The sequence below is a fragment of the Oncorhynchus masou genome, chromosome 21 (genome assembly GCF_036934945.1).
Source record: "Oncorhynchus masou masou isolate Uvic2021 chromosome 21, UVic_Omas_1.1, whole genome shotgun sequence".
Classification (NCBI taxonomy): domain Eukaryota; kingdom Metazoa; phylum Chordata; class Actinopteri; order Salmoniformes; family Salmonidae; genus Oncorhynchus; species Oncorhynchus masou.
This window is the reverse complement of record NC_088232.1, coordinates 13,712,173-13,740,085: the sequence shown is the minus strand read 5'-3', so window position 1 is coordinate 13,740,085 and position 27,913 is coordinate 13,712,173. Positions and strand designations below refer to the sequence as shown.

Below are 27,913 nucleotides of genomic sequence, written 5' to 3'. Positions count from 1 at the left end.
TAAGTATATTTAAAAACTAATACTTTTACTCAAGTAGTATTTTACTGGGTATCTTTACTTTTACTCAAGTATGAAAATCAAATACTTTTTCCACCACAGGAATACGCTCATGAGTTTGACGCATTCTCACGGTTTACAGAAACTGAACAAATGCAGAATTGAAATGATCAAAAATGTGCCCATACACAGACAACATCAAAAGTGTCAAGACTGTCACAAAATGTAACTACAATCATCACTAAAGATGAAAAATACTCCTTACAACTGAAGGACTTCAAGAAATAAGTGTCCTGCACAGGTTTTATGAGCATAGATTTTCCCTTTAAGTACATTCTGCTTGCTTCCTCTCAATCACCACGAATCACACCAGTCAACACAAAACTATTGGCTGATGTCCAGTGTAAGAGATCAAGTTGCAACCATCAGGCAACACATTGGAATTTACATTAAAGGGAGAAGACAATGAGCATGAATCCTAAACGTCATGACAATGTGCTATAAATAACATGATTTGTATTTTTATACTTGGCTCTAGTTTGTCACTTACCCAAAATGTAATTATGGGGCTAGGAGAAAACTATCTACGGGTTTGTTTTAAAATCCACTGCCAACTTAACTTTTGCCACTGCTGACAGGGAAAATAAAATAAGTGTAAGCTCAAGCTCCCGATGTTCAGAGTGTGTGGCCCAAACACCTCAAACCAAGGAGGAGGTACACTAAGGAATGGTAAACAGTTGGGTGAGCAGAGACTCGAACCCACATTGCCTTGGGGCGTATGGTCCCAAGTCGGGAGCGTTACTGCTGTGCCAGACTCCGGCAGAGATTTGTAACTATCATTATGGGAAATATAGCATTACTGCTTGCCCCTTATTACATCATATAGCCTAACAAAGTACAGCATTATCCCTAAACATAAATAAGAAAGCAAGACCCCAATGGGGCGATGTTCTGTGTGCTTACAATGGTCACAAAATCTTTACTGTCAGTGACAAACAAAGGATCTCTGGGATTTGAAAAGAATGTGACCAATTTTCACAATGTCGGTCTTGACATTTATGCAAATACCATGTACCATCTGTCTGCATGTTCTAATGTGGATTAGTATGACATTCATCAATCAATATAGAATAAACATGGGCCTAGATAGAGAGCACATTGTCATCTCTGTAGGAATTCTTCAAATGTTTTCTTTAAAGTACATTGTGGACCACCCACCAGTAGCTAAACAGCAGCAACAATACCACATGGACAAGAATAGGCCTATGGTTTGATCCATTACATACGTAGGATTACATGTGTACCGGTTAGGCTTGGGTGGTATAACGTATACTCTGATATTTTGAAATGGCCACAGGATGGTTTTTCAATAGATTTTAATATTTGTAGCTACTTTAAAGTAAATACCTGCAGTCGACTTGTGCAATACGTTAGGAGATGAAGCAGATCGCATTCTTCATTTCACCTGTCGCATTATTTTACATAGTTTACAATAGTTCCCCAGAACAGTTGAGCCGGTCACGTGTTTGTTTGTAAATAGTACAATGGGAGAAAGCAGAAGGTGAGTCCAGCTTTGTATTGTCAGGGGTCGCGTTTTATATTGAAAGTCAACTGTTTTTTTTGCTTCAATAGAGTGATCAGGGACATGCAACTATAGTTTTCCTTCACAGAAAATACACTGAACAATTTTTTTGAAATGCAACAAATGAGTTTTACTGAAACAGTTCAAAAGGAAAATCAGTCAAGTGAAATACATCCATTTGCCTCATTCAGCGCGATCCATCTGTAGATTGTGGCATATGTGTTGTCCCATGCCTCTTTAATGATTGTGCAAGGTTGCTGTCAATCCAGAGCATCCCAAACATGCTCAATTGGTTACATGTCTATTGAGTATTAAGTCCATGGAATAAGACATTTTCAGCTTCCAGGGATTGTGTTCAGATCCCTACAACATTATCATGCTGAAACATGAGGTGATGGCGGCGGATGAATGGCATGAAAACAGCTGCAGCATCTTGTCATAGCATCTCTGTGCATTAAAATTGCCATCAATAAAATGCAATTTTGTTTGTGATCCATAGCATGTCATCTGGCCAGTACAGTTGAAACTGGGATTTATCTGTGGAGAACACACTTTTCCAGTGTGCATCAAAGGTGAGCATTTGCCCACTGAAGTCGGTTACAACACCGAAATGCAGTCAGGTCAAAACACCGGTGAGGACGATGAGGGTCTGCGGTTGTGAACATACTGCCACATTCTCAAAAACGACATTGGAGGCGGCTTATAGTAGAGAAATTAACATTCAATTTTCTGCCAAAAACTGGTGGACATTCCTGGACATCTGTGTGACAAAATTGCACATTTTAGAGTGGCCTTTTATTGTCCCCAGCACAAGGTGCACATATGTAATGATCATGCTATTTAAACAGCTTCTTGATATTCCACACCTGTCAGGTGGATGGAATATCTTGGCAACAGAGAAATTCTCACTAAAAGGGATGTAAACAAATGTGCACAAAATTTAGCAGCCTTTTGTGCATTATAAAAATCAGGGATGTTCTATTTCATTTCATGAAACATTGGACAAACTTTACATGATGTGTTTATATATTTGTTCAGTCGTACACATTCGGCAGAGAATAGCTGCATTGTCATCAGATGACAACAGAAGTGCAACGCTATTTGGCTGGCAGCCACACAAGTAAATTCGCTTATATTTTTGCAAAAACAATGCATGGCCATCATATTTCTAATGTTGATCATGAAAAGAATGTAGCCAGCTACATTTCCTAATGTTTCGCTTAAAGTTAATCTTGAATTTTACTGGAGAAAAGTAGGTTAGTTACACCAAGAATAGTACCGAAGAAAAGCGCTGTCTGCTTATAGAATGCCCATTTGTGAATTCGCATCTGAGTGGAGAAGTACAATTGAAGAACAAAATTAGATGTGTTTACAAAACGCAGCAAGAAATATATGGGTTTGATTTGAAATCAAGAATTCTGCATTAACTAGTAAGTTAACGCAACCCCTGAAGTTTCTCAGTGAGTTACTGAATTATGGGGCATCATATTGTGCCATGTTCGCAAAGTTTGAGAAGTCAAAAGTTTTTTGGACGAGTTCTGTACAGCTACCACTGCGATCTTTTGATATCCTTGTTTTTTCTACTGTGTCTACTGTGTTTTTCTGTTCTCAGCCAGTCTGCTCCTACCCATATTCTCAGAGGAGAACAGGCAGGCCCTTTTCCCTAGCGACTCCAGACTCCACACAGACACAGCGTGTATACATGCTGCTTTAAAACCAGTACTGTTATTCCTTCAGCCAAAAATGCATCAAAACCTTGTTCCTTTGCACAATGTTTCTCGTTCACACGCACTTGTAAATGTCCAAACTCACAGTATATAGGAAGGAGCTACCAAATGGTATGCATAACTTTGTAATACCCTTGTTAAAACCAAGTAGAGTTTGTTATAATTAATTGGTATGACATTTTTTTAAGTGATCGAATTGCTCCTGAATTGTAATGTCATTAATGCATTTCTTTTGAAGAAATAATTATTTTATGTACAAGTGAATAGGTTGGTTTACTTTTAAGTAAAGGTTTTGAGCAATAGCTTGTTAAGCTGAGGCCAATGGGAGACTTGACCTGGTTAACAGGAGGTCCGGGGGAAAAAAAGATGGAGACATTACAATAAAAATAGAACAAAACCCATACCTAACGGGGTTTGAAGAGAAATACTGATTTTATTTTAAGAGTTATTATTATTTTGTTAAGACAGACTTAGAGACTGAAGCTACCGTTTCATTGTGGAGATATGACAGCCTAGAAGTTAGTATTGTGCGAGACCAGGAGAGAATTGCTTGTGGAAGATAGCTGTGTTTGCTGTGGATATTGTGAGGACACATGCATGGAACTGCTATCCTTCGCTGAGGAAATATCTATGAGTAGTGCGTAACCACAACGGTGGGGTGCTTCGGGACTTTATATACATTTTTTTTTTCTCCAACGCGTGCCAACAGGTTAACGCACGCTTGCAAGTAATTTGGACAAGGGTTGTGCACGGCTCATGGGGGTTTATTTTTAAAGTCCTTTTTTATTTATATAGTCCTTTTTACATCAGCAAATGTCAAAGTACTGTACAGCAACCCAGCCTAAAACCCCAATGCAGATGTCGAGGCACTGTGGCTAGGAAGAACTCCCTAGAAAGGCTGGAAACTACAAAGAAACCTTGAGAGGAACCAGGCTCTGAGGGGTGGCCAGTCCTCTTCTGGCTGTGCCGGGAGGAGATTATAACAAAAATCTATCGGACCCTAGCCAGTCAATTACGATCCTCTCGGGTATATCCTGCCATACACAACCTGCCAAAGTCTTAGTCCAGGACCTGTGGCACACCAAGAGGGACTGGGATGACCAAGTGGAACGATGGATCTGTTGGGAAACAGTTGTCGGAGCTCTCTAAAGGCCAGATGTCAAGGTGTTATGTGCCCACCTGTGCTGACTAACTGGGATCCAGCTTGGAACTGCATGTGTTCTGTGACGCATCTGAACACGCTTATGTGGCGGTTTCTTATCTCCGAGTGGAGGATAAGGCAGGCCACACCCATGTCTCCTTTGTCATGCTTAGGTCCAGGGTCGCACACAAGAATGGGTTGTCAATGCCTAGGCTGGAACTCAGCGCTGCCCTTTCCGGAGCCCAGCTGGCCTCCACCTTGCAAGCCGAGCTCACCTTACCAATCCAAAGGGTCATCTACTGGAATGATTCAACCAGTCCTGCAGGTATAAGGTGTCCGTCGGAACTCGCATTGTGGAAATCCAAGACCTAACAGAAGTCAATGACTGGAGGTATGTTGACAGTGTAAACAATCCTGCTGATGACATCACTTGTGATAAAACCCTTAAGGAACTGGCTGGAGCTTGGGACCACCATTCTTGTCCCAACCAGAGAACGAGTGGCCGACAGCACCCAGGCCGCAACCAACTGAAGCTCATGAGTTAAGGAAATCCGCCCAATGCTACAGCATCTCTATGGAGCCAACAGCACTCCCTGACCCAGCACAATCCGAAACACTGCTGGATGTGATTGCCGCCACAAACCAGACCTCAGATGGGGTGGCATCCATACCCACCTCCCTTGCTGCACAGATACTACTCCTACAGTATGCACAAGCAGTCAGCTTCCCTGCGGAACTAAAAGCTTTGAAAGCTGGTAGGTAAGTGGCTAAGGACAGCAGTCTTCTCTCACTTGCCTCAGAGTACAACCACATCTTCAGAGTGATCAGTCAGAGGGAGGCTGCACCAAACAAGTCCTGGATCCCGATGCTATCACTTGCAGGTGCCTTGGTGGAAGAGTGGGGTAACATCTCAAAGCAAGAACTGGCAAATCTGGTGCAGTCCATGAGGAGGATGCACTGCAGTACTTAATCCAGCTACTGATACTGTTACTTTTAATCCCCCCCCCTTGTTCAGGGACACATTATTCAATTTCTGTGGAACTTGTTCAGTTTGTCTCAGTTGTTGAATCTTATGTTCATACAAATATTTGTTGTATTATTTGTTTTGTCTTCTTTGGTGGATTAAACTGAAATTGCAACCAATCACAGACAGTTGTGATACAGCAAACCTAACTTCGAATTCTCCCCCTACCCTCCTAGGCAAGTCTACTGTCCAGCTACCTGCTAATAGCCATAATGGCACTGTACAACGTGAAAGAGTATTTTCCAGTAAACAACAATTTGTTCACCTTTATTAGACAACTTTGTTCCAATATTTCTGTAATTCAGTGATATTTATTCCCATAGTAATTCGTTATGGATCCATAACTAAATAAACATAGGCATTTTGAAAGACTATTTAAAAAAAAAATTTTTTAAGAAAGCATAAAGATGCCATATTTAGTTACATTGTTTTAGTTTGAATGTGCAGACTGGCACAAAGAACAGTGGGAACGTTTCCCTAGTCAACACCATTATTAGTGCAATGCCCCTTAAAGTGTTGCTCTGTGCTACCCAGTGTGGCGGGGTGGGGGCCACCCCCCATGGGCTAGGTCCGTCTTCTGTGCGCAGCTCTGAGGCCCATCCCGTGCCCCCATGTCTTGAACCTCGGGCGCTTTCAGTGGATATAGCCGGAGAACTGCACCACAATGGGATATTGTCCTGCTAATAACAGGGTTAATAATATATATCTATGAGAATATCCATGGGGCTTTTATAATTCTAAATTAATAAATCAACACTTTGTTTAAAAAAAAATACATATTTTATAATTAAATTATCTCCAAAATAACAAAATGAGCGAGAAAAAAGGCCATTCTTGAACATGGGGTGAGACATTGTTACTAATTTGTAAATAAAGCCAGTTTGTTATTTATAATGATTTATTTCTGTTTTTAGAGGGAGCGAAACCAAAAACCTACAGTCATCTCATGGGTCTCCCAGTCAAGGCCAGCACGGGTACTGAACCAGCATCTGTAGCAACACATCTTGCACTGCTATGCAGCGTCTTAGACCGTTGCGCCACTCAGGCGCTGTACAACGTGACTGGTTGGGAGTGGGCTACAGTAAGAGCAAAAGAATCCTAACAAAATAAAATCAATTATCAGTTTCTATTTAGGTTTATGTCACCCATTTATTTTCAGTTAGAGACACTGTAGGACCCAAAAGTATGATCAGTGCTCTAACTCCACCTTGCGCTGGTCTGGAGCAATGAAGTGGTGATGCAGGGTAACATAATACACTTAAACTTTTAGTGGAGCAACCACTGTGTGTGAAAGCTATAAACCAATCCACCTATAGAAGTAAGAAAATATTCCTGCAAGTTATACAAATATTGATTAAATGTGTTTGGGAACAGTACTGGGTGAATTGTAGGAGAGTTGTGTGAGCGTGGAAATAAGATATAGAAATGTGCATAATAAGACAAATGAAATTTGGATAATACGCGTTGAGATAATGTTATCTTGGGGTTCTGTCCATCACAGAATATCTCGGGGTGGTATTGAGAGAGGGGTGTTATTTTAGAAAGTAAAGGCAAGTCTATAATTTCTGGAAGTCTAGAGAACGTGAAGAGCATTATTTCTGTGACCAGCAAGGCCGTGTCCGGAAACTTTCAGGGGGGTTTTCCCGCTGGGAGATTACTGAGCCAATGAATTGGTTGATGTGAGTACCTAAGAATTTCTAACATTATTTTTGGATTATGTAAAGATATGAAAATATGAAATGTATGTGTGCATAATCGATTACTAGAGGATTGATAAAGTAATACTGGGAATATAATAAGACGCAACTTAAACAACCCATACGTAGACATACGTAGGTATTGGGCTGGTCCCTGTAATGGAGCATTTGACAAAAATGAGATTTAAGCGTTAAACTGTCTACAAAGTCTGGGCAATTGTCTCAAACTGATTGGAGTGTGTCCACTTTTGGTTAACTTTCCCTAACGATTTAACTATAACACACTTATTCGAATTTCTCCGTTCTGGTACTACATTTGAAATAAAACAGCCCTTAAGGCCTGAATATTTGTTGTTTTTTCTTCCCAGTATGAGAGGAGTTACTATATTTATTGAATAAACCTTTTTCCATGCAGTTAGAGCGAATTAAGATGGAATCTCAACGTAACTTATGTCATACAAAGCCAAAGGTATTCATCATACTAATTATCATTGCAGGATGAATGTGAGGTAGTAAAGTAATTGAAATGTGTTGCATGAGAAAACAAACAATCTGGTTATATTAAAAAGGGGACATGCGTAAATGCTAACAAAATAACTTTTTGGTCAGTGTGGTGTGTGTAACCTTTATTTACAATGACAGCCTACCCTGACCAAATCCGGACGACGCTGGGCCAATTGTGTGCCGCCCTATGGGACTCCCAATCACGGTCAGATGTAATATAGCCTGGTTTCAAACCAGGGACTGTAGTGACGCCTCTTGCACTGAGATGCAGTGCCTTAGACCGCTACATCCATGTGTTAACTATTTAACTGAAATAGAATGCTTAAAAAGGAGGCAGAAAATGTTAAATATCGGTATTGTTTTTTTTTGGGGCAGGGCAAATATCGGATATTGGCCAAAAATGTCATGTCGATGCAACACAACTGACAACCAATTATCCTCCTCAGAGAGTGGAGGAGAATACCTGCTGCCTGATCCTAATGATTACAACTACAATCATGTAGCTACAGTGGCAAGCTATATGACATTAAATCCTTTATTGAATAATTGTATGGTACTAGGTATAAGGTTAAGACAATCTTTGACAAATAGGCCTAGACTATCATTGCTGGGGAGATAATTTGGTAACCCTTTACTTGACACCCAGTGTCATGGTCATAGCCATGACATGTGTCATGACAGCTGATATTATGACAGGTTACGACAAATTATACGGTCATGACCCCTATATTTAGTGTTGTGACATATATTGTGTTATTTTATGGTGGGTTATGACACCTGCATAAGTGTCAAACCACACATTTATTCAAATTATATATTTTTACAGCCAAGAAGTTTAAGTTGGTTTGAAAGTTTATAATTTAAATCCTTTGTTGTAGTAATGAACTGTTTTTTACGGTCATGTTTTTTCATCATTTTTTAAATAACTTACAGAAGATATACTTTATGATACGGTCATGACGCATTATGACCATCCTGTCATTTTACATGGACTAAGAAAATACACTAACAATGTCAAGAAGCATTATGACCAATCAATCATATAAGCCAGATAAGCCTATCACATACATGTCTTTAAGACCGTCATTAGTCAAAAAGAGGGCGTCTTGTCCTACTCCTGAAATCTGCGCTTGCATTCATCAGCAACAGCGCATTGGGGTAGGTGCATGTCTGACATCAATGTGTGCGCAATATAATTTATAATATTATAACATACAGTCATGACACAATTATTAATTTCCACAAAGTTTGCTGCTTCAGTGTCTTTAGATATTTTTGTCAGATGTTACAATGGAATACTGAAGTATAATTACGAGCATGTCATACGTTTCAAAGGCTTTTATTAACAATTACATGAAGTTGATGCAAAGAGTCAATATTTGCAGTGTTGGTCCTTCTTTTTCAAGACCTCTGCAATCCGCCCTGGCATGATGTCAATTAACTTCTGGGCCACATCCTGACTGATGGCAGCCCATCCATCCATAATCAATGCTTGGAGTTTGTCAGAATTTGTGGGGTTTTGTTTGTCCAGCCGTCTCTTGAGGATTGACCACAAGTTCTCATTGGGAATAAGGTCTAGGGAGCTTCCTGGCCATGGACCCAAAATATCGATGTTTTGTTCCCCGAGCCACTTTTGCCTTATGGCAAGGTGCTCCATCATGCTGGAAAAGACATTGTTCGTCACCAAACTGTTCCAGGATGGTTGGGAGAAGTTGCTCTCGGAGGATGTGTTAGTACCATTCTTTTTTCATGGCTGTGTTCTTAGGCAAAATTGTGAGTGAGCCCACTCCCTTGGCTGAGAAGCAACCCCACACATGAACAGTCTGTTATTCAAACTCAATCAGCATGACAGAGTGATCTCCAGCCTTGTCCTCGTCAACACTCACACCTGTGTTAACGAGAGAATCACTGACATGATGTCAGCTGGTCCTTTTGTGGCAGGGCTGAAATGCAGTGGGAATGTTTTTTGGGGTTTCAGTTTATTTGCATGGCAAAGAGGGACTTTGAAATTAATCTGATCATTCTTCATAACATTCTGGAGTATATGCAAATTGCCATCATACAAACTGAGGCAGCAGACTTTGAAAATTAATATTTGTCATTCTCAAATTTGGCCACGACTGTACGTACTGTTGATACTTAGGCTATGGTGTAATGTAATGGGTTGCCTTGTATGGTAGCTTTTGTGGGTTGACACTCATGTAGGCGTCATAACCAGCAATAAAATAACACAATATACCATATGTCACAGCAGGTCCAAATATATGCGTTATGAACATGGGACTATGGCGCTGGGTGTCAAAGTATTTCTTGCCCAATTTATCCATCATTACACTTGTGGATTTCCTATTTTTAACAAGAGCAATGGAAGCCAAGCCATCTGTGCTTTACGAATGACTATAGAAATTATGCCAGTCAGTGCAGGGCTATTCATTATGTGGAGGCTGGTGTGGCTCTGACTTGGGCAAACTGCTGATTTCGACATGTTCCAGGAAGTAAAATAAACTCCTTTTGTAAAGCTTGGCTGTAAGCTCTAGTAGCATTGTGTATCCACTTGCCCAATCGAGCAGTGCATTGTCCCACTGGCTCCGATTGCAAAGTTGCTTAAGCCTAGCTATTCATTCTGTCCCGTTATTATCTCGCAATAATGTGGTTCCCTTCCAAATAAAAAAACTCAAGCGCAAACTCAGTTTTGAGAAGCAGTGAGTGCATGTAATTATGTGTAGTCTGGTGAGTGAGTGCAGTGCCAAAGGGGATGCTCTTTCCAGCCTTTACCCTGAACACATCTTCGTGGCTCTCCTCCAAGTCTCCATTGCTGGTGACCGATATCTCTGCCGCAGGGCTCCTGTGGACCTCCTCATCCATAGTGCTGTCCTGCAATCACAAACAGATATGGTAAGATATTAAACAGTGTTTCATACATTGCATGAGACTTAGCTCAATTTCCTCGTCCAAGTGTGCACGAGTGAAGCTGTAGGCCTATGCTTTTAACCTAAAGTTTGTCTATAAGAGTAAGTAGAGGGCTCTCAAAAGAATTTGATAACTATGGGCTGCCATCTTGTGGTCACTGCCACCAGAAATAATGAACAATACTGCAGGATGTTATCTCAATGTATTAGGATGGTTTTTAAAACAGTCTCGAGCTGAGTTATTGCATAAAAGGCGATCAGTCAACCTTCAGAGAATTACACAAGTTACCTCACATGCAAGCTCACCTGACCACTTCATAGAACAAGAATAATAGGAAAACATCAAATGTTTTTTAGAGCACTGAGGATGGAGAGATGTGGTTTAGTGAGGAAGGGGGCCGAGGTCAGGTTAGAGGACAGTTTATGGCCCACATCTCTTAATTACCTGCCTAGCAATAAAGATGTAATGTTTCGAGAGAAGGAGACCACCCAAATTGGGGTGTAATATATGTATGTATGCATGTATGTACGTACACACATACATGCACACACAGGTGTAAATTGGTTTGTCTTATGCAGCTGTATGACCCAGTGGGTGAATAAACTTGGTTTGAGCGTGATTAAACGTCTGAGTTTAACTATGTTTATTTAGAACCTAACAACCAAATTAACCATTTCTAATCTACATAAATAGAACTGGAATCAACACATGATCCTTCGGTTGTTCCAAAGATCCAACCATTCTCCATGGCAATGCTTTTTACGTGGGCCTCTCCAAGACCATTCCAGGTCTCCCATAGTTATCAGGGCAAAACAAACCCAACCATCTCCTTAGTCCTTTAGGAGTAGACTTTGTGTTATGACTAAAGAACAGATTCTCAAATTGCCTCATTATCTCAGACAAAGCAGAACTATCTGGGTCAAGCAGAGTTATTGTACTGCTTCATGACTCCATGGAATCTGGGCAAGGCAAATTCAACAAACACAAGGGTGAAGCCGCTGTCAGTAAATATACAAAAAAAAATGTCCACATACCAGACCAAACAAAAGTTCCAGTTGTCAAAACAGATAGGGCTAAATGTCTGTCTGGTATGATATTGTTAAGAAGAGAGTCAAAGGGCACCCCTTCAAGCCATTTAGATACTTCAGTCACATGTCGTCACCCATAGGGAGAATATGTAGGACTGTGAAAAGCAGCACATTCACACCTTTTCCCACAGAACCACACTGACTGTCTGAGTCACTGTCTGAAAAGGCTAAAAATACAGATGGGCGTACTTGCTAAAGCAGCAACACCAACCCTGTTCATGCAGCAGGAAATGTGTTGGTCAATTAAGCATGAATCTGTGTGTTTAAATGCTTTGCTTAAAGCATGGGTCAAGGACAGCTACAATTTTAAATACCTATTCATTGAAACACTAAGATTCATCAATTCCAAATTCTCTATTAGGAAATAAAAAAGTATTATTAGGCTAAAGTCTGTAGGTAGAAAACCTTGTGACATTGTCATCATTGACCCATAAGGAATTACTGGTACGGTGGTTAATAATTTGATGCCGGCTATAAATGTTAATAGCATAGGCAGCTGTATTACGTCAGTAAGTCAGGTGTTGACACATTAACTTAAAACACGACCATAACTTCCTCTTGCAAGTTGGACACAGTAGAATGGTGTTCACGCATCACACTTTTTAAAAAAAGCCTGGATGACAAAAACGTAGCATTTTTAGGGCCAGGATACCCAACTTGGCATAGCTACGGTGGAAGGCTAACACTTTTATAGCACCCAGTCAGTGTAAAGCTAAGTCATAGCAGCTATATTATCTGCATTTCTGAAACCAATGTGGTAGGAGGTTGGCACTTGGCATGGTCCCCTGCCATTGTCAAGGGTTTATTATTACTTGGAAATACCAAAGTCGAACATGAACCTTGCCCCTCAGTTGCCTTGGACTTTTGTCTAAATAATGCAGATAGCCGCCACTAGATAACTAGCCAAGAAAGGCTAGCACTAGCGTAAATGCTTGTGTTAAGTGCAGGTAAGCGTAAATGCTCCATTCACAGACCATGCTAACGAGATCAAGCAGTGCTAATGTTAACATCAAAATGAGAGGATGAACCAAGCCCTTAAGAAGATTTAAAATGGCATCACAGAGTGAGCCAAAATCAACTGGCGAAAGGGACATGTCTGCTTCATTGGAACCAGATGAGATCAAGTTCATGAACTAAGAGGCTATCTGGAGGATACACATACAATTTGTTGCTGCCTAAATATGGAGTTCAGTAGCCTGGAAACTAGCTGACAAGTTGGGGGAGGGAAGGATAACAGCAGCAGCCTCCTGATCAGCTGAACTGAGGGAGGAAACCAAGGCTCACTTCTTAAAGAGCAGGGCAGAACGTAAGGCAACCGGGGCTTACTAGCGAGACGGGTAAAGTGATTGCATAGTATGTGATGACTTCACGCAGCCCATTACAGAAATTGAGTGCATAAACTATTGCCTCTTTTTTTGATAGAAAGGCTGTTATTATGAAGCCACGACACTTCCGGAGGGCATCACTACCTGAAGCACACTCCATTATGATGCACAATTACTCATTTGACATTGACAACGACCCAAGTGAATCTGCATCGAACTAACAGCTTGGAGTGGTTGAATACAGCAGCAGGGGATCTGACATTGACTGGGAACATCGAGGTAGCTGTGCAAATCACTCTGCCTACAGCAATTACCCAGCCATGTGACAGGCCTATTCAATTCAGGGTGTTGTATCCACACACACAGGAAACACTGGGTGGGATTCTTATACACCGCTCGCGACACGTGTATTGCAAAATAAATGTAGAAATCTATGTTATTCAATTATTGCACCCACACTGCTCGCGCACGCCAATGAGCGTCTGTGTTGCCAAGGGCTAAAATAGAACTCCTTTCTATTTCTGGCACAGTTCACACTGCAAGTCCTGCCTCTCCCATCTCCTCATTGGTTATAACCAAGTGGGTGATTGAAAGACGAACTGTGTTGCCAGTCGGTGTAGTAATACTATGAATGTTTAGATGCCAATCACCATATATGTTCAAAGATGAAAAAGCCTGGAAGGAGGAGAGATGACTAGAAACGAGTCGGTTGACCATTTTATCTGTGTCGGAGTAGAGGTCCTTGTGCATTTCAGGTAAAATAACAACTCAATGTTTCTATCCCAGGACAAATTAGCTAGCAACAGCAAGCTTGCTAAATAGGACAAATTAGCTAGCAAGTGCAAGCTAACATGCTAAATTGCCATAAAGGTTTAATGCTTTTCGACTTGTTCCCAAATTAATGTAATTGGTTCAGAGATTGTTTTGATATTTTGACCTGCGTGTTATCATCGCATTTGGTGTAGGGGGACAAAATAAATGTATGCACGATGGCGTACACGCGCAGCCGGTTTGGGTTCCGTGTTACAATTGCTGGGATCTGTCACACGTACAGGCCACACCATGGCTAGGATGGGACAATAGTGTCACTACTGCATAAAGGTGGCTGCTGGTATGCTGAGAGTCGAGGGCAAACATAACATCATGGCATGTACCTGTAAACACAACTCAATTAAAATACAAATTTAATTAAACAATTGTATTGGCATTAGAATGCATGCAGGGGAATTCACAGGAAGCATAGGCCATCACCAGCATTTTCACTGGTGCTACCAGACAACAACTAACCAGGAAATATACCTTGTAAAACTAAGATGGTTACGGAATATTTAAACCAACAACACAAATGCACTAGCCCAAACACCTACTAGAGTTGCACCAAACAGACAAATTTGAAACGTAAGGGGAAAGCACCAACAAAAAAAAGGGATCAACAATTAAAGGAAATTTAAAATCAATAATTATTGATTCAGAGCATTAACTCAAGTTCATGTTGTATTTTGTTAAGAAATGGTTCATAAGCTATATCAGCATTGGCTATCATAAAAATAACAATATCCTGAACTATGGTGTAATGCTATCCATGTTTTTGTAACATAGCAACATGAACCAGAGTGCTAGAATTAATGATTCCCAGAGCTGTTCTCTGCATTGAAGATAAATGTCACCTTTGTATGAGTATCTTCATTTTTCTTTTGTTCCTTTGGTGTAGTCACTGTATAGCAATTTTCCCTTTTAGCACCGGGATTGTCAGAATGTGCATTGCCACTAGTGTTTGGAACATCATCATCATGCTCAGCATTCACACTGGTTTGTGTAATTTTGTTGCTCTGAATATTATCATTTTCAGCATTATTGTTGTCATTTTGAACATCACTGTCGTTTTCTGCTCTGTCATCATGAGGCACTTCATCATTGTTCAGTACATAGTCAGTACAATCAAAGCTGTGAGCATCCTCCTTGCTCGCTCTTCGAAAGTCCTCAGTATTCTCAGCCTCCAAAGATGAACCCATTTGCATGTCCTGGGCTGGAGCCTTCCTGGACTCAGCCTCAACAATGACTTCAGACATTCCTGAAAATAAACATAGGAGGGCATGAATAGGTCCCTGCCAGCCACCACATTTAATAACGTAGAGGGCATCGATCCAGGCAGCTGCATTGTAGGCAAACACCTCACGACGCAAGATAACCGTCCTTTCAAGTTATTGATTTGCTGGGGGAAAGAATGTAGCCTAAACTCGCTTGCTTGTCTGGTGATTCTGTTTTACTAAGACTTAACAAGGAGTAAATAAGTGTGATGATATTACACAGGCTGACTATTGTTAAGAAGAAATACTAGGACTATTTTAAATGCAACTCCAAAGAGTGGCATAAAGAACCTGGGCCACTATTCCAAAGAGACAAATGTCAATGCACATTCTTGCATTCAATGGCAAATAACAAATTAGGTGAATAGCTATGCTGCTGGATAGGCTAGTTCATCACCACACAATCATTGTTTGTGCAGGGATCTTGACCAATGTCTGCAGGGGCGATTCCAGGCAAAAGCGACATAAGTGGTCGCTTAGGGCCCCCAGCTGCCAGTGGGCCCAGATTGATTTTGTTAGTCATTTTCACTCATATCACAACATGGCATAAGTCATTACAAAATGCGTATAATTGTAGGAAATTACCTTTCAAAATGCAAAAATGTCTTTCCACCCCATTGGAAATAGTGGCAGAATTGCAGGAAATTACCTGTAGAACTGCAAATGCGAAACTGGTTATAAAATTACAATGTTCTCTCCACCGGACCCCATCGCAAAATGTGAAGAATTGCAGGTCACGAACTCTTAAAACTAAAATGTCTCTCTTCAGTCAAGAGGAAGGCCACTAAAATGTTTTGAGGTGCAGGGCCCCTCAACTAAATCTCATTTAGGGCCCCCAAATGTCTAGAGCAAACCCTGCATGTCTGGAGATGGAGGGAGGAAGCATCCACTCTGACATTCAAAAAAACTTGAAGGACTAGAGGGTCTTGCCGATCATTTTCTATAACAACTTCATGACTGTTAAACATAATCTCTCTTCCTAGTGGAGGAAGGTAAGTAATTTGAACCTTAGGTGCACCTGTAGTATACAAAATATTAGGAACACCTGCTCTTTCCATGACAGACTGACAAGGTCAAAGCCATGATTCCTTATTGATTTCACTTGTTAAATCCACTTCAAACCAGTGTCGATAAAGGCTAGGAGACAGGTTAAAGAAGGATTTTCAAGACTTGAGAAAATTATTGTGTATGTGTGCCATTCAGAGAGTGAATGGGCAAGACAAATTATTTAAGTGCCTCTAGAGGGTGTCAAGAACTGCAACGAGGCTGGGTTTTTCAGGCTAAACAGTTTCCTGTGTGTATCAGGAATGGTCCACCACCCAAAAGACTTCCATCCAACTTGTAGGAAGCATTGGAGTCAACATGGGCGAGCATCCCTGTGGAACGCTTTCGACACCTTGTAGAGTCCATGCCCTGACAGATCAAGGTTGTTCTGAGGACAAAAGGGGGGCAACTCAATATTAGGTAGGTGTTCCAAAATGTTTTGTACACTCAGTGTTTAGGCCTACTAATCGATGACTTTGAACATTCCTGCTTTGTAGGCAAACATAATTGTTCTTTCTGATCTCCTGGTAATACCACAAAACTGTCTCCAACTGTAAAACAGTGCTTCCTGTAGATAACCAAATATTAGACCATATACACGTCATGGAAAACAATAAAAAAAATTAAAGGTGACAATTTTTTTAAACCATTTAGACCTCTGAACAGAACAATATACTCTTCCTCAACATTTTACTCATGACATTGAAGTCATGTTTTACTTTAAAATGAGGGTGCTGATGAATCCTGTTAAGTGAAGGTAGCGATTGGCATGATGACATGAACCAAATATATCCAAATGAGGGGATGAGGAAAACTTTTGGTAACAACTGGTTATGTTGGATATCAATCAGTCAAATGTATTTATAAAGCCCTTCTTACATCAGCTGATGTCAAAGTGTTGTACAGAAACCCAGCCTAAAACCCCAAACAATGCAGGTGTAGAAGCACGGATGTAGTTGTTATTTGGATATTTAAAATCAACCAATTCAAGCGTGATCAGAATTGATGTAAATGACATTTCATGTTGAACACTTTATTCCATAACAGGGGGCGTTGTTGACCTAAATGTCTGACTTTAGTGGTATATGTAGGCCTATATAGAGAATAATGAAAGCAACAGGGAAATTTCGTTTGGCCTGGCCCGTTTCCCCGGGTGGGTGGAGATTTTTGGGAATCTCCAATGGAGTGTCGAAAAACATACAAACTGGGCCATGCAAAACCTGCCGGACTAAATGTCACAATGGACACGTAAATGGTAGTCAGGTCAGTAGTTTGTCAACATAAAAAAAAGAGGACATGCTAATTAGTAGCCATCTATAACGTTCTAATTTATCGAATGAAAATAAAACTATTGGCTAACTTAATTTTAATTGATTGCGAGCTGGCTTCACTGCTTACCCTGGCGTTCCATTCTTACAAAGCAACACTCACTTTGGATTTAAAATAGTAACTAACCGCTACATAGCGAACGTTATATGTCTTAGTTAACTAGAAACATTAAACGTAGCTGGCTAGATAGCAGGTACAGAAACAGTTGCATTTTAGCTGTAACGTTACTGTTAACTATGAATGACAATGTCGACACGGTCAGTCAGAAGAACGTAACTAACATGTTGCTTAACGTTGGCGGTGCCACTTTCTGCATTTGTCCAGCTGAGTACAATCGCCAAACGCGGAAACAAGCGGTGACACGAGAGCTAACTTTTTAGAACTAGTCACGGTAACGTTTACCTACCTAACGTTACTAGCTTTCTACACACAAATGTCATTGGTAGTCCCATAGGACGGCGCACAATTGGCCCAGGGTCGTCCGAGTTAAGGGAGGGTTTGGCCAGGTAAGCCGTCATTGTAAAGAACAATTGTTCTTAACTGACTTGCCTAGTTAAAATAAAATTAATAAAAAAGCTAGTTAAGTCACATGACACGGTCATAGACCGTCACTGCTAGCTAAAGCTAGTTAGCTAAACTTAGCTAGTTAGCTCGCTTGACTGCTTGTTGTTGTGCTGAAAAACTCAAATATGCAACTGATAATGTACCTGCAGCTTTTGTCCGGACCTTTATCTCTGTGTTTCTTGGTGCAAAAGGTTCCACTCCCGGGATTTGTGAAGAAAATACAGCTAGCTTACTACTTACTCACTATATAAAATGTAAATCAGCACCCATTGGTTCCCTGATGCCCCTGGCCTGTGTGAAGCTACCCATAATAAGGACGTCAGTGGAATTTGCGGTTCGTATTCAAAATAAAAGTTCCCCACTGAAACTGATCCAAACGGATACAAATAGTGGAATATTATTAGATCATGCGAAACAAGGTTGGAATGTTATAACTTAACAAATAAATACAATACATAATTAATTTGACAAACAGTAAACAAAAAAACAACAGTTCAAATAGCACTGTGTATGTATTAGACTGCATACTTGCATTAGGGACGTACATACACTGAGTGTATAAAACATTAGGAGCACCTTCCTAATATTGAGTTCCATCCCCTTTCGCTCTCAGAACAGCTTCAATTCATCAGGAATGGACTCTACAACGTTTCAATAGTGTTCCAAGGGGATGCTGACCCATGTTGATTCCAATGCTTCCCACAGTTGTGTCAAGTTGTCTGGTTGTCCTTTTGGTGGTGGACCATTCTTGATTCACACAGGAAACTGTTGAGCGTGAAAAACCCAGCAGCATTGCAGTTTTTGACACACTCAAGCCGGTGCACCTGGCACCTACTACCATACCCATTTCAAAGGCACTTAAATATTTTGTCTTTCCCATTCACTCCTCTGAATGGCACACATACTGTGAGGGGAACGGCACCGCAGTACCTCCAGGCTCTGATCAGGCCCTACACCCAAACAAGGGCACTGTGTTCAACAAGGGCACTGCGTACACCCAAACAAGGGCACTGCGTTCATCCACCTCTGGCCTGCTCGCCTCCCTACCACTGAGGAAGTACAGTTCCCGCTCAGCCCAGTCAAAACTGTTCGCTGCTCTGGCCCCCCAGTGGTGGAACAAACTCCCTCACGACGCCAGGACAGCGGAGTCAATCACCACCTTCCGGAGACACCTGAAACCCCACCTCTTTAAGGAATACCTAGGATAGGATAAAGTAATCCTTCTCACCCCCCCTTAAATGATTTAGATGCACTATTGTAAAGTGGCTGTTCCACTGGATGTCATAAGGTGAATTCACCAATTTGTAAGTCGCTCTGGATAAGAGCGTCTGCCAAATGACTTAAATGTAAATGTAACATACACAATCCATGTTTCAATTGTTATCCAATACACACAATTGAATGACTGGTGAGGTGATTTCCCACAGTCAAAGTCCTGCAATAAGAGCTATGATGATAATATTTGTGTAAATTCTTTGGAAATGTAATCTGTGGGTGTCACTGTGTAGGCTGATACCCAATACAGTGCATTCGGAAAGTATTCAGACCCCATTAACTTTTCCAAACTTTTAAAAAAAGTTAGCCTTATTCTAAAAAAAAAATCCTAATCTATTTTCACACAACACCCTATAATTACAAAGTGAAAACAGGATTTTAGAAATGTTGCAAAACTATTAAAAGTAAAAAAACAGAAACACCTTATTTACAGTACATAAGTATTCAGACCCTTTGCTATGAGACTCCAAATTGAGCTCAGGTGAATACTGTTTCCATTGATCATCCTTGAGATGTTTCAACAACTTGATTGGAGTCCATTTGTGGTAAATTCAATTGATTGGACATGATTTGGAAAGGCACACAAATCAAATCAAAATAAAATGTTATTGGTCACATACACGTGATAAGCAGATGTTATTGTGGGTGTAGCGAAATGCTTGTGTTTCGAGCAACGACAGTGCAGCAATATCTAACAATTTCCCAACATATATCAAATCAAATTTATTTATATAGCCCTTCGTACATCAGCTGATATCTCAACGTGCTGTACAGAAACCCAGCCTAAAACCCCAAACAGCAAGCAATGCAGGTGTAGAAGCACAGTGGTTAGGAAAAACTCCCTAGAAAGGCCAAAACCTAGGAAGAAACCTAGAGAGGAACCAGGCTATGTGGGGTGGCCAGTCCTCTTCTGGCTGTGCCGGGTGGAGATTATAACAGAACATGGCCAAGATGTTCAAATGTTCATAAATGACCAGCATGGTCGGATAATAATAAGGCAGAACAGTTGAAACTGGAGCAGCAGCACGGACAGGTGGACTGGGGACAGCAAGGAGTCATCATGTCAGGTAGTCCTGGGGCATGGTCCTCCGAGAGAGAGAAAGAAAGAGAGAAGGAGAGAATTAGAGAACGCACACTTAGATTCACACAGGACACTGAATAGGACAGGAGAAGTACTCCAGATATAACAAACTGACCCTAGCCCCCCGACACATAAACTAATGCAGCATAAATACTGGAGACAGGAGGGGTCAGGAGACACTGTGGACCCATCCAAGGACACCCCCGGACAGGGCCAAACAGGAAGGATATAACCCCACCCACTTTGCCAAAGCACAGCCCCCACACCACTAGAGGGATATCTTCAACCACCAACTTACCATCCTGAGACAATTGCTGAGTATAGCCCACAAAGATCTCCGCCATGGCACAACCCAAGGGGGGGCGCCAACCCAGACAGGATGACCACATCACTGAATCAACCCACTCAGGTGACGCACCCCTTCCAGGAACGGCATGAGAGAGCCCCAGTAAGCCAGTGACTCAGCCCCTGTAATAGGGTTAGAGGCAGAGAATCCCAGTGGAAAGAGGGGAACCGGCCAGGCAGAGACAGCAAGGGTGGTTCGTTGCTCCAGAGCCTTTCCGTTCACCTTCCCACTCCTGGGCCAGACTACACTCAATCATATGGCCCACTGAAGAGATGAGTCTTCAGTAAAGACTTAAAGGTTGAGACCGAGTTTGCGTCTCTGACATGGGTAGGCAGACCGTTCCATAAAAATGGAGCTCTATAGGAGAAAGCCCTGCCTCCAGCTGTTTGCTTAGAAATTCTAGGGACAATTAGGAGGCCTGCGTCTTGTGACTGTAGCGTACGTGTAGGTATGTACGGCAGGACCAAATTAGAGAGATAGGTAGGAGCAAGCCCATGTAATGCTTTGTAGGTTAGCAGTAACACCTTGAAATCAGCCCTTGCTTTGACAGGAAGCCAGTGTAGGGAGGCTAGCACTGGAGTAATATGATCAAATTTTTTGGTTCTAGTCAGGATTCTAGCAGCCGTATTTAGCACTAACTGAAGTTTATTTAGTGCTTTATCCGGGTAGCCGGGAAGTAGAGCATTGCAGTAGTCTAACCTAGAAGTGACAAAAGCATGGATTAATTTTTCTGCATTTTTGGACAGAACGGTTCTGATTTTTGCAATGTTACGTAGATGGAAAAAAGCTGTCCTTGAAATGGTCTTGACATGTTCTTCAAAAGAGAGATCAGGGTCCAGAGTAACGCCGAGGTCCTTCACAGTTTTATTTGAGACGACTGTACAACCATTAAGATTAATTGTCAGATTCAACAGAAGATCTCTTTGTTTCTTGGGACCTAGAACAAGCATCTCTGTTTTGTCCGAATTTAAAAGTAGAAAGTTTGCAGCCATCCACTTCCTTATGTCTGAAACACATGCTTCTAGCAAGGGCAATTTTGGAGCTTCACCATGTTTCATTGAAATGTACAGCTGTGTGTCATCCGCATAGCAGTGAAAGTTAACATTATGTTTTCGAATAACATCCCCAAGAGGTCAAATATATAGTGAAAACAATAGTGGTCCTAAAACGGAACCTTGAGGAACACCGAAATTTACAGTTGATTTGTCAGGGGACAAACCATTCACAGAGACAAACTGATATCTTACCGACAGATAAGATCTAAACCAGGCCAGAACTTGTCCGTGTAGACCAATTTGCGTTTCCAATCTCTCCAAAAGAATGTGGTGATCGATGGTATCAAAAGCAGCACTAAGGTCTAGGTGCACGAGGACAGATGCAGAGCCTCGGTCCGATGCCATTAAAATTTCATTTGACACCTTCACAAGTGCAGTCTCAGTGCTATGATGGGGTCTAAAACCAGACTGAAGCATTTAGTATACATTATTTGTCTTCAGGAAGGCAGTGAGTTGCTGCGCAACAGCCTTTTCTAAAAATTTTGAGAAGAATGGAAGATTCAATATAGGCCGATAGTTTTTTATATATATATATATATATATATATACTTTTTTTATATACCCAATACACACAAATCTAAGTAAGGAATGGAATGAATAATATATATATATATATATGAACGAGCAATGTCAGAGCGGCATAGAGTAGAATAGTATAGAATACACTATATACATATGAGATGAGTAATGCAAGATATGTAAACAGTAAACATTAAAGTGACTAGTGTTCCATTTATTAAAGTGGCCAGTCTATGTATATAGGCAGCAGCCTCTATGTGCTAGTGATGGCTATTTATCACCTGTCTATATTAGGTCCCACAGTTGACTGTGCATGACAGAGCAAAAACCAAGCCGTTGTGGTGACCGAGAACCCAATGTTCACTCTGACAGAGCTCCAGAGTTCCTCTGTGGAGATGGGAGAACCTTCCAAAAGGACAACCATCTCTGCGGCAGTCCACCAATCAGGCCTTCATGGTAGAGTGGTCAAACAGAAGCCTCTCCTCAATACAAGGCACATGACACCCTGCTTGGAGTTTGCCAAAACTAGACCATGAGAAACAAGATTCCCTGGTCTGATGAAATTAGAGATTGAGCTCTTTGGCCTGAATGCCATGGGTCACGTGTGGATGAAACCAGGCACTGTTCATCACCTGGTCAATACCATTCCTGATATTTCAGTTTTTTTATACTTAAGCAAAAATGTCTAAAAACCTGTTTTTGGAAAAAAGTGAAGGGGTCTGAATACCTTCCGAATGCACTGGATCTTTATGTTCCCAATGCAATTATGCAGTCTAATACATCCACAGTGGGATTAGAACAATTTACATAACGACATTCCAACCTTGCTTGGCATTATCTAGTCCAAATATGACATTATTCCACTATTTGTATCCGTTTAGATGAGTTTCATTTGGCAACTTTTACAGTTGCAAATTCCACTATTGTGGATCATCCTTGTTGTGGCTAGTTTCACACAGGTGTTTCTTCATTAGCTTTTATGTTGGCACAAAGTCACAATGTCAAAATTGACAACAGAAATGTGCTTTTTGGACTTAATGTAAGGTTAAGGCATAAGGTTAGCAGTGTGGTTATGGTTACGGTTAGGGTTAGGGTTAAAATCACATTTTAAGAAGATAAATTGTAGAAATTGGCGGGTTTTATGACTTGTGGCAATAGAAGCTAGTGTCAACCCTGTTTGAGCTCAGACCAGACCCAGAAAAGGACACTGTGGCCCCGTCCAAAGTTACCCTCGTATAGGGCCAACCAGGAAGGATTATAACCCCACCCACTTCGCCAAAGCACAGCCCCCACACCACCAAAGGGATATCAACAGACTACTAACTTACTACCATCAGTACCATCTGGAGCAATGTCTCATAGTGATTATTTTGAAGGTCTATGTCCCTAGAAATAGAAAATGTGTCCTAGTATTTCAGCAGTGGTAGCTCTCTGTGTGTTATCACTCTTTCTTTCATCCCTCCATCCCATTCATTTTTCACATAGGATTTTACCCTAGGACAAATGATGGCAGTAGAAAACAAGTTATTACACATTCATTCACTAACCTTTTGACCTTTGACCTTCAGGCTACATATCAGAAATTGCATATATAAATTGCTTTAAAAAATAAACAGCTAATACTTTTATAAAAATCTTTGTTTTTCAACCTTTAAGAACAAAAAAGGTAGCCCTATTACATCCGCTGAGTCTAATTACAAAACTGTAATAAAGCCATTGCCCTGCACATTTTAAATGGCTTTTCAAAACAGGATTGAACTGAAAAATGTGATTTGGGAAATTTCAAGCAATGACTAGTTGCATTTGTGAGAGGGAAGTCTGTAATAAATGTGTTTTTCCAGCAAGCAGCACAAGAAAGCCTCTACACAGGGCAAAGAGATGGACTATATTGATATTATATATGACTTAATAAAAGTTAACAATGTTATTTGGGTAAGAGTCAATTCAACAGAATAAATAAATACAAATACTAGATTTTAATTGGACAGTTACTTTAAGACATACATTATATTAGGACCATTTAGACTGAAGTACTGAACTTGATTTATATTCTTTTTGCAGAGCTTTGGGCAGGCCAGGCTGGTGGACCCCAACCCCTCTGTAAGTCATTGTCATGTCAGTGAGGAAACTGAAATCCAAAAATACACACCTAAAATGTCTGCATGTCTGTCTGTTTCACGATATGTAACAATAAGTAACTGTCCAATTAAAATCTAGTATTTGTATGTATTTATTCTGTTGAATTGACTCTTACCCAAATAACGTTGTTAACTTTTATTGAGTCATATATAATATCAATATAGTCCACCACCAAGTGCATATTTCAAAGTATATGTGCACCCAAGGAAAGAAAGCTAAGAGCAATTGAATTGTCTCTCTCTCTCTTTCTACAGGTCTGTAAGATGTAAGGACGCACCCCTGTCAAGCAAAGGCAGCGGTAAAGAGCAGGCTGCTGCTGAAGCTGCACCAACTGCTGGAAAATACTCAAATCAAGGTTTTGAATGGATGAAGGACATATAGTGCCATCGGAAAGTATTCAGCTCCCTTGACTTTTTCCAAATTTTGTTAGGTTACAGCCTTATTCAACAATGTATTAAATTGTTTTTCCCCTCATCAATCTACACACAAGACCCCATAATGGCAAAGCAAATACATGTTTTATAATTTTTGCTAATTCATTAAAAAAATAAGAAATATAACATTTACATAAGTATTCAGACCCGTTACTCAATACTTTGTTGAAGTGCCTTTGACAGCGATTACAGCCTTAAGTCTTCTTGGGTATGACGCTACAAGTTTGGCACACCTGTATTTGGGGAGTTTCTCCCATTCTTCTCTGCAGATCCTCTCAAGCTCTCTCAGGGTGGATTGGGAGTGAAGCTGCACAGCTATTCTCAGGTCTATCCAGAGATGTTAGATTGGGTTCAAGTTCGGGCTCTGGCTGGGCCACTCAAGAACATACAGAGACTTGTCCTGAAGCCACTCTTGCGTTGTCTTGGCTGTTTGTTTAGGGTCATTGTCCTGTAGGAAGACAAATCTTCGCCCCCAGTCTGAGGTCCTGTGTGCTCTGGAGCAGGTTTTCATCAAGGATCTCTCTGTACATTGTTCCGCTCATCATTGCCTCGATCCTGACTAGTCTCCCAGTCCCTGCCACTGAAAAACATCACCACAGCATGATGCTGCCACTGCCATAATTCACCGTATGGATGGTGCCAGGTTTCCTCCAGACGTGATGCTTGGCATTCAGGCTAAAGAGTTTAATCTTGGTTTCATCATACCAGAGAATCTTGTTTCTCATGGTCTAGTTTTGGCAAACTCCAAGAGGGCTGTCATGTGCTTTTCACTGAGGATGGCTGCCATCTGGCCACTCTACCACAAAGGCCTGATTGGTGAAGTGCTGCGGAGATGGTTGTCCTTCTGGAAGGTTCTCCCATATCCACAGAGGAACTCTAGACGAAGGCTCTTCTCCCCGGATTGCTCAGTTTGGCCGGGTGGCCAGCTCTAGGAAGAGTCTTGGTGGTTCTAAACTTATTCCATTTAAGATTGATGGAGGCCACTGTGTTCTTGGAGACCTTCAATGCTGCAGACATTTTTTGGTACCCTTTCCCAGATCTGTGTCTCGACACAATCATGCCTCGGTGCTCTACGGATAATTCCTTCGACCTCGTGGCTTGGTTTTTGAAGAAAGATGACAGTGCCTTTCCAAATCATGTCCAATCAATTTAATTTACCACAGGTGGACTACAGACCAGTGGGCCCAGCAGGAGAGGGTCTGAAAGAGGGGGCGGGGAGAGATGACGAGTAAGATCTACTGCTCAGTGCTCACCACCAGAAATATCCAGTATACTTATGAGAAAGTGTAGAAAGAGAAAGCTGAGATGTAGGTAAGAGCTTTCGGATGCAGAAGATCTTAGGCGTGCCTCCAAGCAGACCAAGGCTGAGAACGCAAGGGCAGAGACGGAGAAAGCTACCCTCCAGGAAATTATTCACACACTTAAAGAAGATGAACAAGGATATAAACGGTGAAGCCAAGTTAATGCAATGAACAATCTGTCATGACCTAGTGCAGATCACTTGACTGAAATGATAAATACTTGCCCACTCCCCCTTGAGGACACATAATTGCATATACCTGTAGCATACAAATTGCCACTTGTATTGATGAACAGGAGTGGTTATGAATGGGATCATGAATGGTCACTTCTGGTGTTTCTTCCAATTTTGGGGATGCAGTCAGAAAACCAGTCTGTCATTATCCATCTCCCCAGCACTAACGGAAAAAAACATCATTTCCCATGAATCCTCAAAGACAGAGGGGGGAACGTACTGTTGCAACGCAAGCTCGAGCAGCCAATTCCCGTCCAGTGGCCATATTGAAATCTCAAGTCTATCAGGACTCTGAAGGTACTGGGTTGACTGTCTAACTGGACGTCTTTAAAATATCGTATTTTTATAACAGAGTGATTTGAGCCAGACATTCCACCTGAGACTCTGCCTGTACTGAACGGCAAGTTGTCTCTGACATTTGTGGGAAAATGAGTCCAACCGATGCTAAACGAGGAGCTAAACGCAGGAAGAACAAGCGGGGCGGTGGCAGCAGTAGCACTGTCTGCAGTACCAGTGGCAAGGCCGGGGTTTCAGCCACGGCCTTGAGTCCTCAAGCCACGGCAACACCCGTGTCTACCATGGGCTTTCTGACACCAGGGAGCTCTGGAAATGGGAACATGGTCTCTATAACAGGCCTGAACGGAGAGGTGAGAATATACAGTCGACGTATTGAACACTAACGTTAGATCGCGTTTACACATAATCGAGACATTTGAGGCCTGACATTCTTCAGTAACGTTAGCTAAGCCACTGAGGTAGCTAGTTAGTTAACGTTAACTCGGGAAATGGCAACCCGACGTTGACAACAGCCAACAAGTTCGTTTAGCTGGCTAACCACGTTAGTAAACTTTCCAGGTAAGGTAACGTGTTAGTTATAACGTTAGCTACTTGGTCAACTTGAACATAAACTAGCCTGGCTGACGTTTCTAGCCATCTTGTTCTAGCTACTCGACAAACACAATGTTGACAGCCCGAAAATAGCATAATTTGCTTACTCCACAGTCGTTATCTTATTAGCTAACTGTTCGCAACGTTGTGTGAGTGGATGTTTGTTACTTGCTAGATGGATAACTTAGTTTACACGCTAGATAGTTAGCTAACGTTAGCTATGACCAAGCTGACCATCGACACTGCACTGTGCCCTTAAACTGAATTGTCTCTTGTAACTGACTAGCAACTAGCTAACAATTTCGCATCAATTTGTACAGCCAGTTGGCCTTCCATTTCTTGTCTGATGTTTTCATATTCACAATTTTAGCAGGAGTAGTGGCTCACCAGACTAACGTTACAGGAAGTCTCAGTCGAGTCTGTCAGTGTCATCGGATTTGCCTGCTAAGTAACAGTAGGCCTATAGTTTGTTTACTCGAACCAATTATTTCATAGGTAGGTCATTACTTGTTAGGTCGTCCGCAGCGTTTACAGACAACTGCAAGACTACTGTCACACAGCCAAGCCAGCCAAATAACTTCCACAACCACGATCCTGCAATGTACCAATGGCATAGCTAACAT

At 41.3% G+C, this 27,913-nt stretch overlaps 2 protein-coding genes across 6 annotated transcripts in view; one reads left to right on the top strand and one right to left on the bottom strand.

Annotated features, from left to right (window-relative positions):
• LOC135507833 (arfaptin-1-like) overlaps positions 1 to 18,329 on the bottom strand; it is a 44,323-nt gene extending 25,994 nt beyond the window's left edge. For 2 of the 5 annotated variants that reach the window (XM_064927519.1, XM_064927515.1), the window contains exons 1-4: positions 17,862 to 17,988; positions 15,668 to 15,739; positions 14,663 to 15,066; positions 10,448 to 10,546 (exon numbers count right to left, since the gene is read on the bottom strand). In XM_064927519.1, the coding sequence (XP_064783591.1) occupies positions 10,448 to 10,546; positions 14,663 to 15,066; positions 15,668 to 15,739; positions 17,862 to 17,973 (687 nt within the window). In that variant the 5' untranslated portion in view covers positions 17,974 to 17,988. Of the gene's footprint in view, positions 1 to 10,447; positions 10,547 to 14,662; positions 15,067 to 15,667; positions 15,740 to 17,861; positions 17,989 to 18,162 lie in introns of those variants that run through there. The other 3 variants (XM_064927517.1, XM_064927516.1, XM_064927518.1) reach the window with 3 other exon arrangements.
• LOC135507832 (protein FAM193A-like) overlaps positions 17,808 to 27,913 on the top strand; it is a 56,014-nt gene continuing 45,908 nt past the window's right edge. Inside the window, 2 exon segments of the mRNA XM_064927512.1 lie at positions 17,808 to 17,961; positions 24,689 to 27,049. Coding sequence (XP_064783584.1) covers positions 26,831 to 27,049 — 219 coding nt within the window. The 5' untranslated portion in view covers positions 17,808 to 17,961; positions 24,689 to 26,830.